The sequence below is a fragment of the Calypte anna genome, chromosome 7 (assembly GCF_003957555.1).
Source record: "Calypte anna isolate BGI_N300 chromosome 7, bCalAnn1_v1.p, whole genome shotgun sequence".
NCBI lineage: Eukaryota > Metazoa > Chordata > Aves > Apodiformes > Trochilidae > Calypte > Calypte anna.
This window is the reverse complement of record NC_044253.1, coordinates 23,945,446-23,960,430: the sequence shown is the minus strand read 5'-3', so window position 1 is coordinate 23,960,430 and position 14,985 is coordinate 23,945,446. Positions and strand designations below refer to the sequence as shown.

Below are 14,985 nucleotides of genomic sequence, written 5' to 3'. Positions count from 1 at the left end.
GGTTTAGCAGTTTAAAAAAAAATTTATTTAATCTATTTTATAGTTTAAAGAAAGAAAGGGTGTGGGAGGTGATAAAGTAATTTTTTTCCCTCCTTCCAAAAGTAGACTCTAGAAAACAGGAAATTCAGCAAGGATATAACATCTAAATAAATTTTTTGTTCTGTCAATTCTGTAAGTATTTAGGACACCATCTTATCAGTGAGAAATTTAAATCAAAGTGATCAAATGCTCAGTTTCATGAGTGTCTTATATGCTGCATATGCATATGCAGTTGGGGGCAGACTAAAATGATAATGGCTATAATGGCCATTGTGTAAGAAAGAAAGGGACAAAGAATGATGGGTGTGAGGGAAAATGTGGAAGTAAAGGAAATGGAAAAGATACTGATTCTTTTTATGTGGTTTGCAAATTTACATGCATAGATAGATTAAGGAACTACAAAAGCAACCACAGTTTATACTGAATTGGCTGTGCAGCTACAGCATAGTGCACTACTCAGCAATTAATGAAGAAAAGGAAAGGTTATGATTTTTAAAAAGACAAATTAGTTAAGTTGTACTTCTGAAAAGAATATTGAAAACTTGCCTAAGTGGCAGGTTAAAGCTTTCAGTGTTCAAGAAAGACTTTATCTGCAGTGAGATGGATTAAGAACTGGCTACGCAACAGAGCCCAAAGAGTGGTGATCAATGGCACAGAGTCCAGCCGGAGACCTGTGACTAGTGGAGTCCCCCAAGGATCAGTGCTGTCCAGTCCTGTTCAACATCTTTATCAATGACCTTGATGATGGGACTGTGTCTTCTCAGCAAGTTTGCTGATGACACAAAGCTGGGAGGACTGGCTGACACCCCAGAAGTCTGTGCTGCCATTCAGAAGGACCTAGACAGGCTTGAGAGTTGGCAGGGATAAATTCAATTAATTACAAGAGCAAGTGTAGAGTCTCATATCTGGGTAGGAACAATACCAAGAACCAGTACAGTGTGTGGACTGAATTACTGGAGAGCAGTGAAGGAGAAAGGGGTCTGGGAGTGCTGGTGGATGGAAGGATGACCATGAGCCAACAATGTGTCCTTGTGGCCAAGAAGGCCAGTGGCATCCTGAGGTGCATTAGAAGGGGGGTGGCTAGTAGGTTGAACAAGGTTCTCCTCCCCCACCACTCTGCCCTAGTGAGGCCACATTTGGAATATTGTGTCCAGTTCTGGGGCCCTCAGTTCAAGAACGAAAGGAAACTTCTTCAAAGAGTCCGGTGCAGAGCCTCCAAGATGATTAAGAGTGGAGCATCTCCCTTATGGGGAAAGGCTGAGGGAGCTGGGTTTCTTCAGCTTGAAGGAGAATGATCTTTAAATTCCAACTAATCTGCTTTCATCAGTCTTCTTGTTGTCCTACTAAAACAATCCTTCATTTTGTGCAGCTAAATTTATCAAGTCAATAGGACTGTTAGAATTAATTGAAGTGAATCACATACCAGGAGGTTTCTAGTATCCACACCACAATGTTTCATTGTATTGAAGATTACCTGCTATTTCTTAAATTTATTGTTGGCCTATGATGTAATATATGTCCTATGGTAATATCTGCACTCTATATTTTATACTTAAAACAGTAGCAGACCGAAGCAAATGCTGAAATTTTCATAACAATCCCCAATTTCTATGTCTGCCATAACATTTTTACCAGCAGTGTCTTTGCTACACAGTAATGAGACAGAAGCAATGTGTGTCTTTTTTATTATGGATATACTGTGCAGAAATCCCACTGGGCTGATAGTCATTCTGTTAACCAAAAGCAGGATGTATAAATAATTTGTCTTTCCTTGAGAACATAAAAGAAGTATTTCAGTGTTCTATTTCATTTCTGAATTCACCAGCAAAAGCAAAGAGTTGAGAAGGTAGAAACCTCTGTTGGAATGTAAACAGATTTAACAGTGATCAAAAGAAAAAACAAAACTTCCACCAAAAAAACCAAAACAAAACAAACAAAAAAACCAAAACAAAACAAAAAACCCAATAGATTTGGTTTATGTCAAATCTTTTAAATCTGTTAATCTTTTTCCTTCAAACTTACTATTTTCATTAATTGCTGTTGCCTTGATTGAAATTAAAAAAAAAAACAAACAACCCAACTTCTGACCTTCTCATAGCTGCAGAAGTGGTAGTGTGCACAGTTCTCTCATTTGGAAATTATTAAATTGTTAATATATTTTTTTAATGAATTATTTGATATAGACATCATCATTAAGATGGCTGTTTTTATTACATTTGTAGATACTAGCCTGTGTCCTTTCTCCAAGTCTGTTTTTATTCTGAATATATAAATGTTCAACTACAGAGAAAACCAGCTATCTGCTCATTTAGCAGGTCACTATGTAGAATGAGAAATTAAGACACCCTTTACACAGATTTCTTTGTAAATTTTGTCTTTTAGTAGAACATAATTCATCCCCAAGTTGCATTTTTTATCATACTGTCTTACACAGAGACATTAGACTTTCTGACATCTACTTGCAGCAAGAAGTTTAAAATGAGACATAATACTTTGACTTTCAACCTCTGTGAGAGTCCAGATAGCACCAGTACAGAGACTATTCCTAGAGTTTCTGTTGCTGTTGTTATTGCTGTATGCCAAGAGTAGCCATATAGTTGGCAATTTATGGGAAGATTAGATTGAAGGCAGATAAAATTTCTGAAGTTATTTTATAACATCACAACAGTAGGTCCTTTCTGGTTTCTTCCAGACCTGCAAACTATAGTACAGTATGCCCCTTTCCAGAAATCAAAGCAGTAATATTCTCTGTCTTTGGCATTTTCTGGAGCTCCTGCTGGGGGATTTCCTTAGGTTGTTTTCAAAGTGCAAATGATAGTACAAAATTCCAGCCTGTATTAGTTTCTCCAGGTGTCCTCTGGGAGGCCTCTTTCAATGTGGATCTCAGTTAAGGCAGACTCAAGTTCTTAATCTACCACAAAAGTTAAGAACATGCTTGACTTTAAGCACATAAGCTAGTTCTATATTTTAAAAGCTTGTTAGATATGCTCTACATAGGTTACACTTACACATTACCCTTTTCAAGGAAAAGGGTTTTTAAATAAGGCAACGATGGAAGGAGGCAGATGTGGTGCTGTGGCAAAACTCCTCCCATTCCAGCTATAGATGAGAGCAACCTTCTAGCTCTGACCTCTGTTTAAGGGGCAACCAATATAGTGGTACAATTAGCTGCACAGACTGATGAAACCTCCAAATATCTAGAAAAAAAAACATTAGACTTAAATTTTTTTTTTAGAAATAGCAGTAGCTGTGTTAAATTTATTTTCACATAATTTGCATTCCTGCTCTTTGTGTGCTATTGTTTATTAAGTTTAACAGCTTAGAATATCCAGAAGAAAAATTGTGAAAGAAATAAAAAACCCGGAGCACCAAATCTATGAATTACCGAAAACAATTTTAGAATTCTAAGTTATGGAAAAATTAATTTAAACAGTGTTTTCTAACCATATGCAGCCACATGTCTGAGCTCAGCTTACTTATTTAGTCTGGTGATTGACAGATGCATTTGGTAGCTTCTTGGTTGTTTTATAATGAAAAAAAAAAGGCTGAATCTCTGACTTGTCCATATCCTTTGCTAAAACTTCTTTATTACTTAATTCATCTTGTGCTAATGACTTAAGAAATGTTCAAGTTTTTAAACTGCACATTATAAACAAAATTGAATTATAAATCAAAATCTTTCAAACAGATGATGTTTCCTCAGTGAATCCCTTTTGTGCTTCCAAAATTAGTGTTGTCAATCAGACCAACAGGTGGTGTATGGTTACACAGAGTGGATCCCCTCTCACAAGATACTTTCTTTTAGGAAGCCAATCAGAACATGATGAGGCAGATCTGTCAGCAGAGCAGGGGTATATAAAGCAAAACAACTATGTTAGCACTTCTGAGCAGTCGTGCATTCCCCGCCTCGCCTCGGGTGTAGGGATTGCAAAAAAACAAAACTACACTGTCAAGACTGTGTAGTTTTGTTTTTCTGATTAGAGGCTCTACATTTCTCATGCTGGGATTGTCTAAAAAATCTTACTCTGGATAAGGACGTCGTTCAAGAAGATTTCGTTGGGCTTAGCCCACTCTTAACAGGCACTTTGAGAGATCAGGTAAGTAGCATGTCTCTGCTGGTGTCATGAGTATTTGTTCATTAATAATCCTGATATGATTTTTTATTTATAAATTTGCTTACTGGGGGTATAGGTTTCAAACTATAGACATAGAACACTTAAATTAACTGGTAAGAGTATATCTTGAATTTCTGGTAGTAAATTTTCATAGCACTCAGTGAAAAGTGTTTCAGGTATATTTACTGTTAAAGGCTATATAAATTAAGATTTTAAAAGTACATGGAAACACATGCTTAACTTAAAAACTCTGTTCTGTTGAGAGTGCTCAAGGTTATGCTTCTGAGAGATAAACTGAGAAGCTCCAAGAATAGCTCTGATAAAATGAGTATGGTATCAGCTAAGCGCTGATGACTTTTTAAGGGAATCAACTGCTAAGGTATCAATTACATGGCAGCTCTGGAACACTTGTCTGCTGTCATTCATAGCTGGGAAGGTTATTTCTGGAACATGACATTTCAGATGCATACTTTCAATTCTAATTATACAAAAAGCCTTATAAGATCAGATCTTCAGAAATTTGCCTAGACAATGAAATATATAAACTTTGTGTAAAATCAATGACGGTTCTGCTTAATTAAATGATTTCCAATCTATTTTGGACTCAGGAAATTATACATATATATATATATACATATATGTATACACTTTCATAATGTTTAATTATATTGCAGAATTATTTCCATATATTTTAGCTTAGCTTCAAAGCATAGTTATAACACAAGTAATCTTAGTGAATTACATGTGACGGATACTTTTCATCTTCCTTTCAGACAACTAGCTTTATGTTATGATGAAATCCTAGTAATTTCTTTGTAATTAGAACTCATTTCCCCCAACACTCAAAGCTGAAATAGCTTTGATAAAAGGCTGTTCCTTTGTCAAGCTGGAACAAGTATCCAGACAACCTGTAAATGCAATAAAAAGTAGCTCAAAATCCCAATACAATATCCACTTCTGCCCTTATGCCTGGATTATACAGGCATCAGACACAGATTTTAATGAAGGAACTTGTCATGAAAAATTTTCACCTTTTTGAAAGGCAGCATAAATTGAACTCATCGTGAAAGAAACTTCACCTTTTTCTTGCTTTTTAAGTTAAGCCTGAGACTGCCACAATGTCAGATGCAAAAGCCAAAGTAAACAACAGTAAATGTGTGAGTGAGATTGACTTGAAAAGGATATGGGTTTAACTCTTTCTTAGTAAGACATGAAATGCTCTCAGGGGAATTTCTCAGGAGAAAAATGCTCTTTAATGGTTGTCTGATACAATTAAGATAGAGGATTTAGCTACATTTTTAAACCCTACACAATTCATAGTTCAGTAAATAAGTTCATGTGAATATGCATGCTTCTGATACAGAAGCTTTTCCAGTGGCAGCATGCTACTTCAAAGTAAGATCTTGTGGCCTAGGAAGTGAAAGCAAACTATTTTTCTTTCAGACATCACATGGACCTGCAGTTGTTAAAACCATCAGTGGCAGTGGCTACCTTATATCCTAGCTCACATTTCGAAGGTGGCTCTCTTACCATATTCAAAATTCCACTGAGATACTCTCTAAGAAAGAGGAAAATTTTATCTGCATTTTTCATGCCAATATGCTTATGTGTAAAATTAAATTATTCACTACTTACAGACTGCTTTTAAGAGAAGCTCCTGGTATTTTTCTAATTAATAAAACCAAAATATATTGTAGACTTTTACATTTTTTTTATTTGCTACGTAAGTCAGTTGTCTTCCCACTGGAAAATGAAAATGCTTTGAAGTAACAAAACGTTTTCAAATAATTAAAAAAAAAAATTACATGGAGAATATTTTCTGCTTAGGTAAGAAGAGTAACGGACAAAAAGAAGCTAGATGACCTGCACAAGGTCATGAAATGAATCAAGCAGAACTTTGTCTCTTGCTGCATACTTGTAATGCCAAATCACAGCTTCACTAAATATAACGGTTTCACATCCAACTCAGCCAGCCGAGTGTGCTCTAACAGTAATTTGCTATCCAGCTTCATCAAAACATAGTCTTAACATTTCATCAGGACAATGTGATTTAAAACTCAGAAGACTAAATTATTATTTAATTAATTAAATTTATTCCTAAAATCTAGCAAAAAGAATGTGAATGTAATAACAGTTTCACAACTGATCGCTAATTATGTTTTTGTTGCTTTCAGAGTGCCTGTAAAGATGACGACAAAAGCACCAACATTTACACAGCCTTTACAAAGTGTTGTGGCACTGGAGGGTAGTGCCGCAACCTTTGAGGCTCATATTAGTGGTAAGTTTCCCATTTATACTTAAAAGATTGATTATTTTTTGTTAATAATTTTGGTAATTGTTATGCAAAGACAAATGATAGATCGTAATCTGATCTGAATGCATAGAGATCAGGGCTGCAATGTCAATTATATATATCCACATCACATGGTAATGATCAACACTGTGAGGTATGTCAGATATACATAAATATATTGCATAAAGCTACAAGGCTTCCCAGACAGGAGCCAATCATCCTGACAATGAGGCTTGTGTCTAATCCTCATGTATGTTATAATCACCTAAACTGGGAGGGAAATACCATTAAAAGTATGTACATAAAACTACATACCATGCTAATAAGGGAACTTCACATGGGTGCAGAGAGAGCAATCTTGTTTGTATGATGATGAGACAAAATGAGGAGGCAAGGTGCAAAAGACAAGTCGTTCATATGCTCTTATATGCTAGTTCTTCACTTGCTTAGTACTAAGCCTGACTCTATCTAACTTGTGACACTTGTACTTCTATCTTCCGTGCCTTTGAGATTTAAAATCTGGAGTTCTGGCAGGGGGGTTGTAAGAACAAAACCTGGGGCTGTGTGGCCACTGAAGGGTGTGGAAAACCCTAGTTTTCTAGATGTATGTGGTGATAGTTATGGTAGTACATGGATTAGTATAATTTTTGACACAACTGAAAGATGCAGCATATTTTAAATGCTATTTAATTTGGCCAGTCTACATACTATTAAAACACCCCATCTTGTACAATACCACTTGCATCCCTCAAGATAACTTTACCAGATAATGAACACCCTGTTCTAAGAATGGCCATGACCTCAGCAGTGACTAAGAAGAAATGACACATGTTCCTGCTGGTAGAATTATATTGTCTTACAGGCATGAGCAATATGATGATCCACATACCATAAAACACTATCAAGATGCTCTGTGACAGGTGCAAACACATGATCTGTGCACCTATAAAGATCTCTGACATCTGTGGTCCACTCTGGCTCATCCCTTAGTCCCTTTGGATAACACTAACTCACACAGGATTCACATGAGTTGTTTATGTCCTGTAGACTATAACCATTTTTTTCCTGCCCCGTTCTTTTTTTTTGCCCTCTACTCTTCAGTTAGTTGCTCTGGCCTTCTCTTGTCTGCACACTGTAAATTTTATGTGAAAAGGTTTCTTCCTACTGATTATTACAATACTTATTATTACAAATACATAATCAGAACAACTTAGGATGCTAATATTATGACTGTGTGATTTTGTCTATTTTCATTTGGAATATTTGGGAGGGGAACTTGATTTCTTAATAGAAGATGCATCAGCTTTTCCAGTTGCATATGCCATATTTTTATTTTGGTTCCAAATATAATGTGAGGCAATCTCCCGTTATATGCTATTCATCCTGTGGGGTTCTGTAATATCTTTCCTGTGCCAAAAGCCTACACCAAGACTGACAGATCTGACACCGGATTAGCATTTAGTTTTTCTAATTAATTAAAAATATGAAAGTTTTAATATTTTGAAATAATTGCATAAATCACTACATAGCTTTATTCTGCTACTTTGTCTGCCCTACCTATCATGAATAACTGTGAATTTGAAATTCAGATGCTTCGTTTATCTCTGATAACACTTCCTTTTTTTACGTAACTCAAGTATTAATACAGAACTATAGTCCAAACATGAAGAGTCCAGTTCATCTAAGGGAACCAGAAACATCTTATTCACCTGTCGAGATGCAATTTTGCAGTCTGTAAACTAGAACAAATGAATTATACAGTTGCATCAGACTATGAGTGCCACATTACAAAAGTTTGATACCAGACAAAAATACCCAGTACTTCCCCTGTGCTCGGAAAGCCCAGAACACATAAGCACCATGACTAAAAGCAGTAAATGCCAGAGTAGTTAAGGCATAATTACGGGAGGAGACCTACTGGGTGAGCAGTGACTGAGGGGACATGAGACAGCACAACACTGTCAAGAAAGCCTGCAGTGCTGCTGGTGTTAGAACTGCGCCTATCCTCACATCTCTGCAGAACTGCAGAACTCTGATCAAGTATTGATTTTTTTCATGCAGAAACCTGTACTTGCTCTTGTACTTTGGTTGAACTGATTATTTTTTAGATATTACCCAGTGCAAGCCAGCCTCAACACTCTGCATATTGTTGGAAGCATCCCACAAGACTACATCAGTTGGCAGTTCCTGTAGCTCATGTCATTGGCAGGACAATCTCATTAAATTCAATTCCTTAAGCAGAGAAGTTAAGGCACTTCAGATTAATTTTCTTCTTTTCAGCAATGAAGCACAAAAAACCTCTAGGAAAAAATTGAATTAAAAAAAAATAATATTCTAATAATATTCAAATAACAGTGTAATTTGGCTTCTGGAAAAGTCCCTAATCGATGCAGTCTGGGCAAAACCATCTATAATCTGAGGTAGATCTTACCATTTCACTCCAATTCCGTGACACAGAATTAGCAGAATGCCAGTAAACTTGTGAAGTTGAATTTATTTTAATACGAATTTAGGATCAGATTTTGAAAATGGCACCTAATTTTAGATCCCTTGAATGTAACAGTACAAGACACTGAAGTAGACTGCCTTTTTCAAAATGCGGGCCTTGTTCAACATACCACATAAACCCCCATGTTTGCTAATGTGATGCTGCACCAAGAAAATAAAACAGTTTGGCAATGTTTCAAGAAGTTCACCATTGGCATGATTTTTGGTTGCCTAGCTTAAAAAATCTTGAAACTCATTTGCACCAATGTTAAAGTCACATAGCTTGGGATGAGATCAGTGGGATCTACTGGACACTCTATGGTGTCAATGCCCACTTTATACAATTTCAGTAGTACAAAATTTATTTATGCCATCTCCATCAGGGTTGCTTGGTAATTTCCAGGTGTGAAATTAACACAGCTTAAAGGTACTTTTAATCTTTTGATTTCTAACACTCTCTAAAATGGCCATATTACCTTTCTCTGTGTGTATGTTTCTATTTTATATATATGTAAAAATCAGTTTTTCAACTATGAGCAAAATTTAAAACTTTCCTAACCAAATCTGATGTGACTTAAGACAGCCTCATTCTACATTAAGAAAGCTTCATTCTACATAGCTTCTCCTTCATTTCAGTCTTACACAGTCATATTCCTGGCACATTAAACCCTCAAATAATTCAATGAGTTCATAGAGGGCATACTTTTCTAAAGGGATACCTTTCCTTTAGAAAGGAAGCAGAATTCTGTGGTCCTGGGGTTTTCCAAATCACAAAGATGGAACTGGGAAAATTAGAGAAGCTGTAGTAAGTGCTGCCTCAGATTTTGATTCTGAGCCCTGGTACAGTGCAATTGGTGATTTGGCTTGAGTGGAGAAACACATGAAATGAATTTGCAGGGTTTTTAATTTTGGAGAAGTGGTGCTCCAGGATTACAAAAAAAGACTTTGAGCTGGTATATCTCCTTTAAAATAGCTGTTCTCCATATGTGACTTAGATAAGAATTTTACCTGCTTGCCAGATGGATTTCAATTGCTCAATAAACTTGACTGAGTAGAATGCTGGAATTTCCATGAGGAATTTAAAATCAGCATTTAAAGCCAAAAAAGCAGCTGTAGATATAGGTAAAACTCTTCCAATGAGAAGACTCTTGTTTATGACCCTGACAACAACACATCAGCTGACTCCAGCTCACTGCTTTCCACCCAACTCAAGTATAATTCACTCAACAAAAAAGAAACAACCCCCAAAACATTAGCACTTCACGTTATTGTCTACAGCAGTCACATTTTCTGTCACTTCATTTTCTAAAACCATTTAGTGTTAGGACAACCTTGGTTGGAAGTTATTTTTACTTTGCCTCCAAAGTACTGGATTATATAATGTTGTTGGCAATGCTACTTAGATATTAGGAAATAAATTTTGAAAATATCTCACATGCATCAATTCACCTCCCATATAATTTTGATGGTCCCTCAACAGAATTACAACACATTACAGTCCACTCATTATTCAAATTATTTTCCAAATGCAGTACCCTGTGTAGTTCTGTTGTGCAATTTTAAGACGTTTATCAGTCTGTAAATGGAAATTTAATTGCAATCCGTTCCTATGCCATTACACGCCGCTGTAACTGCATGTGTATTACCATAATTTTGGATATCTGGCATTTAATAGCATCTTCTTTTTACTACTTTTTTCTTTAGGTTTTCCAGTTCCTGAGGTGAGCTGGTATCGGGATGGCCAGGTTCTTTCTGCTGCAACTCTGCCCGGTGTGCAGATCTCGTTTAGTGATGGCCGCGCTAAACTGGTGATCCCCACCGTGACAGAAGCCAACAGTGGAAGATACACCGTACAAGCCACCAATGGATCTGGGCAAGCAACTAGTACTGCTGAACTACTTGTCACAGGTACTAAACTGTTAAAGAAAGGCACCTCTTTCCTCTAGATATTTGAGAAAGGGAGTGATAGCAGATAGTCAAAGATAATGAAAAAATTTTGAAGTACATGATTAGCAAAGAAACAGAAAACAAAAACCCTTTTACTAAAGCAGTGTAGAATACAGCATATATTCTCTACAGTAGCTTCTAGCCATTTTCTTTTCACCTTAACTGCATCATGATTAATTTTGATCTTATAAATTCTTAATCACTATTATAAAATTCTACCTTAGTCCTTTATGCTTCTACTGATATATGTCACCATGGCTACATTCAAACTATGCATAAAAGAAAGAGTAAAGTTAGGCAGGATGGAGCCCTTAATGATATTTAATGATATAAAATACATTTATTAACAGAATAACTTATATGAAGTGCCATGCTCAAGAGTCTGCACATATGACCTATGGTTACAATCAATGTATGTCTAATTCTAGAAACATTTCCAATTGTGGGTTATCATCAGAAATATCATAAATTTTAAACACATGAATAAAAGTTAAGGGTGTTTGCGTTTTGGCGAATCAACTCTTAATGTTCTGAATATTTGAGAAGGTAGTATCATCTGTCAGTAGCATGTGAAGGAGAAATAGACCTTGTGCACTTCCAGTAGTGAAAATATCTAACCATTACTGGTTTTCTGTTTATTTCTGCAATAAAACTGCAGCTGGAACAGCACCACCAAACTTCTCACAACGACTACAGAGCATGACTGCAAGGCAGGGAAGTCAAGTTCGACTTGACGTGAGAGTGACTGGAATCCCTACACCTGTGGTGAAGTTTTATCGGGACGGAGTAGAAATCCAAAGCTCCCCCGATTTTCAAATTTTACAAGAAGGAGACCTTTACAGCTTAATAATTGCAGAAGCATATCCTGAAGACTCCGGCACATATTCAGTAAATGCCACAAATAATGTGGGACGTGCTACTTCAACAGCTGAACTGCTGATTCAAGGTAACTGTGGTGAATTTGCAAGCAATGAAAATAAGAAAGGATTTATTGTTGTAATGGTACAATAACTACCATTTCAAAATAATACCAATAAATTCATTTATACCTTCTTTCTCAAGCTATTTGCCTGTAAAATTAAAAGGACCTTCTCTCTAGAATGGGTCTTCTCTAAACAAAAGTGTGGGATGCATTCAACTGTTCTCATTTTGTTCTGAAGATTTCTCAAAATTGTATTTCTAAGCTGGCTTAAGTAGAACAAATATATTAGACTGCACAAATGTACATGGTCTTGTAGATGTGCCTGGTAAGAATGAGCACTGTTACTGGATAGAGGAAAATTATAACAGTGAATCATTCTACCCAGAGCAGTCTTACTTGGATTTCCCCACAGTCAGGCTTCCAGACTGTGTAGTTCTTTGAGATACAGAACTGATTCTAAACAACCTACAGTAAATTTTTGTTTGGTTTTTTTTGTAACGAGATAGTAATGCAGAAATATTATTTCAACTATTTTCACAGTTGTATGTCTAGGTATTGCAGGATGATCAGATGGTGGCTTAAGTCTTTCTTTGTTGTTTATACATATTTTGTATATAATTGGAATTGGCCATTCATTTGCTTTTGCAACTGCTTATTGTTTGCTGCCATATGCAATTCTCCTGACTAAGCTTTCTCTTCCAAAAGGCGAGGAAGAAGCCGTTCCTGCTAAAAAGACTAAGACAATTGTTTCGACTGCTCAGATTTCACAAACAAGACAAGCCAGAATTGAAAAGGTATATTTTTCAAAAACAAAGCGGGTAAGGCTCTGTGCGTGATTATTTGTACAGTATCTCAGACTTGTTTTCTTCATTTCCTCGCAGAAAATTGAAACCCACTTTGATGCCAGATCGCTTACAAGTGTTGAAATGGTCGTTGAAGGTGCGACAGCCCAGCAGCTCCCACACAAAGCACCTCCACGAATGCCTCCTAGACCTACCTCAAAATCACCAACCCCAACAGTAATTACTGCAAAAGCACAAATGGCCCGACAGCAATCACCATCACCTGTTAGACAATCACCATCACCTGTAAAACATGTCAGAGCACCAACTCCCTCACCAGTAAGGTAAATATATTATTCTTCCAAACAGGATTGCTTTTTGAATCATATTCACATATAACAGTAATGTACAATGACACCATAGTGCAAAAAGGAAGAATTCACCGACCTACTACTATGTTTATTCTGAGGGTTGAGCTATGGTGTGCTATATTTGACACTGCTATAGAGGTTTTAATAAAAGTACTACAGAAGCCTCTTATGTAAAATTTCTCTCCCATATGGAGAAAAATCCTTTAGAGAATAAATCCCATTTGACTGCTTTACATACAGCTGAATTAGCAATGAAAGCTCTGACCTTATGATGAAAGAGATTAAATCAGTAGAGTAGTTGACCCTTGACTGTTTAAAACAAACAGAGGAAAGAGCGATGACACTCCAATAACAGGCAGATAGAATGAAAGGATATGTAAAAAATTTGTACACACATTCTATACGTGTGCTGGTATTGACTGCAGAAACTGTGTTTTGAAAGCAGGCAAAGTAAATGTGGTTACAGAAAAATCAAAGTTAGCTCTGCTGCGCAAAAGGTCTTGAGAGGGAAAGTGAGTCATCTGAAAGGCAATGCTCATGGTATAGGATATCAAGGGATATCTCTGTTGAAAGACAGGTAAAAATTGCTTTGGAAGTCTTATAGTTTCAGCATCCTGAAACACTATAATCATGGAAGGAATGTCTCCAAGCCGAATGTTCAGAAGAGCCCCATTTAAATTGTCAGATATAGGTATGCTGAGAATACCTTGCAAGGACAGTAAGAGACAAATAACTAAGTACCTAAATAACGGAATGAGCTAAATATCTAAAAAAAAAAAAAAATAAAATAAATGCACAGATGAAAGAATAATTCAATAGTGCCATCTAGAGTCCATATGGAACTAGAAATTTATAGTCTCCTGCTAGTCAAACCACTTTTAGACATGTAACACATCAGAAAATAAATCTAAAAATTAATGTGATGATGCTGCCCCCTGCTGCTACACTGCTTCACTTTACCTGGGAAATGGTACAAAAAGTGCCTATCAAGCAAAACCTCAGTTAGAAAGTCTGTTGAAGCATTTCAGAAAATGCTTTAAAATTATCTGCTAGGAGTAGGATTGAATTTTTGGAATATCAAAATTTAGAAACTACCGTCTTCCAAGTGGCTACCAATTATTCTCTAAGTGTAGCAAAGAATACAGGCCCTGATCAGAAGCTTGCTTGGAGTTTCAACACATGGATGCCACATGGAAACGAGATGTGGTGCAGGAGTTGTTGCTAGATGACTGACACATGATAATTTTACAAAGAGCAGTTACGCTAGTAATTTTGTCTGTCTACACAGATAGGATCAAGAATATAGATGTAATATAGCCTTATAAGCCTTTTTTATTATTCCTACTGGAAGAATTAAGATAGAGCAAGTGGAAAATATTGATACATTCACATAAATATATGCTGAATGACATTCCCTTTGACACTTTCCCTCATTTTTTTAACTCTAAGCAGCTACAAAGGTGTCTAACAGTTTTGAGTGTAACAAAAACACAAATTAGGCATAACGTCAAAAACAGATGAGAGTAAATAACAAGTAGCACACCTCATAAACCTTTTAAAAATCAAACCATAAAGTACTTAAGTGTCATGGTTTAGCAGTCTGGGTGGACCAAAAACCAGAGGACACAATTGCTCTCTATTAAGGCTCCTCCGCCTTTCCAAGGGAAGATTAGAGGGGAACATGGATGAGAGACTTAAAAGTTGGAAATAAGAATTGGAACAAATTTACTGGAACAGGAGAAGGGCAATAGCATATATGCAAATATACACAAGTATATATATACAACCTGATCTCGATGGCCCCGGGCGGAGGTGCCTGAGGGTCCCTTGGGGCAGGGCTGACTCAGGAAGGGGCTCCACGGCTCTTCCCAGCTCCTGATGGATGTGGATTCTGATGTGCAGGTGGTGAGCTGGGGGTAAAGGAGGGCAGGGGAACAGCAGAGCAGCCAAGAATGGGCAAAGAGAGTGGGGCTTCTGGTCTGCCTGACTTTGATAGAGTATCGGCAGGGAAGGGGAGGGAATAGATCTC

At 36.7% G+C, this 14,985-nt stretch overlaps 1 protein-coding gene across 1 annotated transcript in view; it reads left to right on the top strand.

Annotated features, from left to right (window-relative positions):
* The first annotated feature begins 3,920 nt into the window (after positions 1-3,920).
* TTN (titin) overlaps positions 3,921-14,985 on the top strand; it is a 245,604-nt gene continuing 234,539 nt past the window's right edge. Inside the window, 6 exon segments of the mRNA XM_030454664.1 lie at positions 3,921-4,136; positions 6,329-6,432; positions 10,639-10,842; positions 11,540-11,827; positions 12,509-12,597; positions 12,685-12,929. Coding sequence (XP_030310524.1) covers positions 6,342-6,432; positions 10,639-10,842; positions 11,540-11,827; positions 12,509-12,597; positions 12,685-12,929 — 917 coding nt within the window. The 5' untranslated portion in view covers positions 3,921-4,136; positions 6,329-6,341.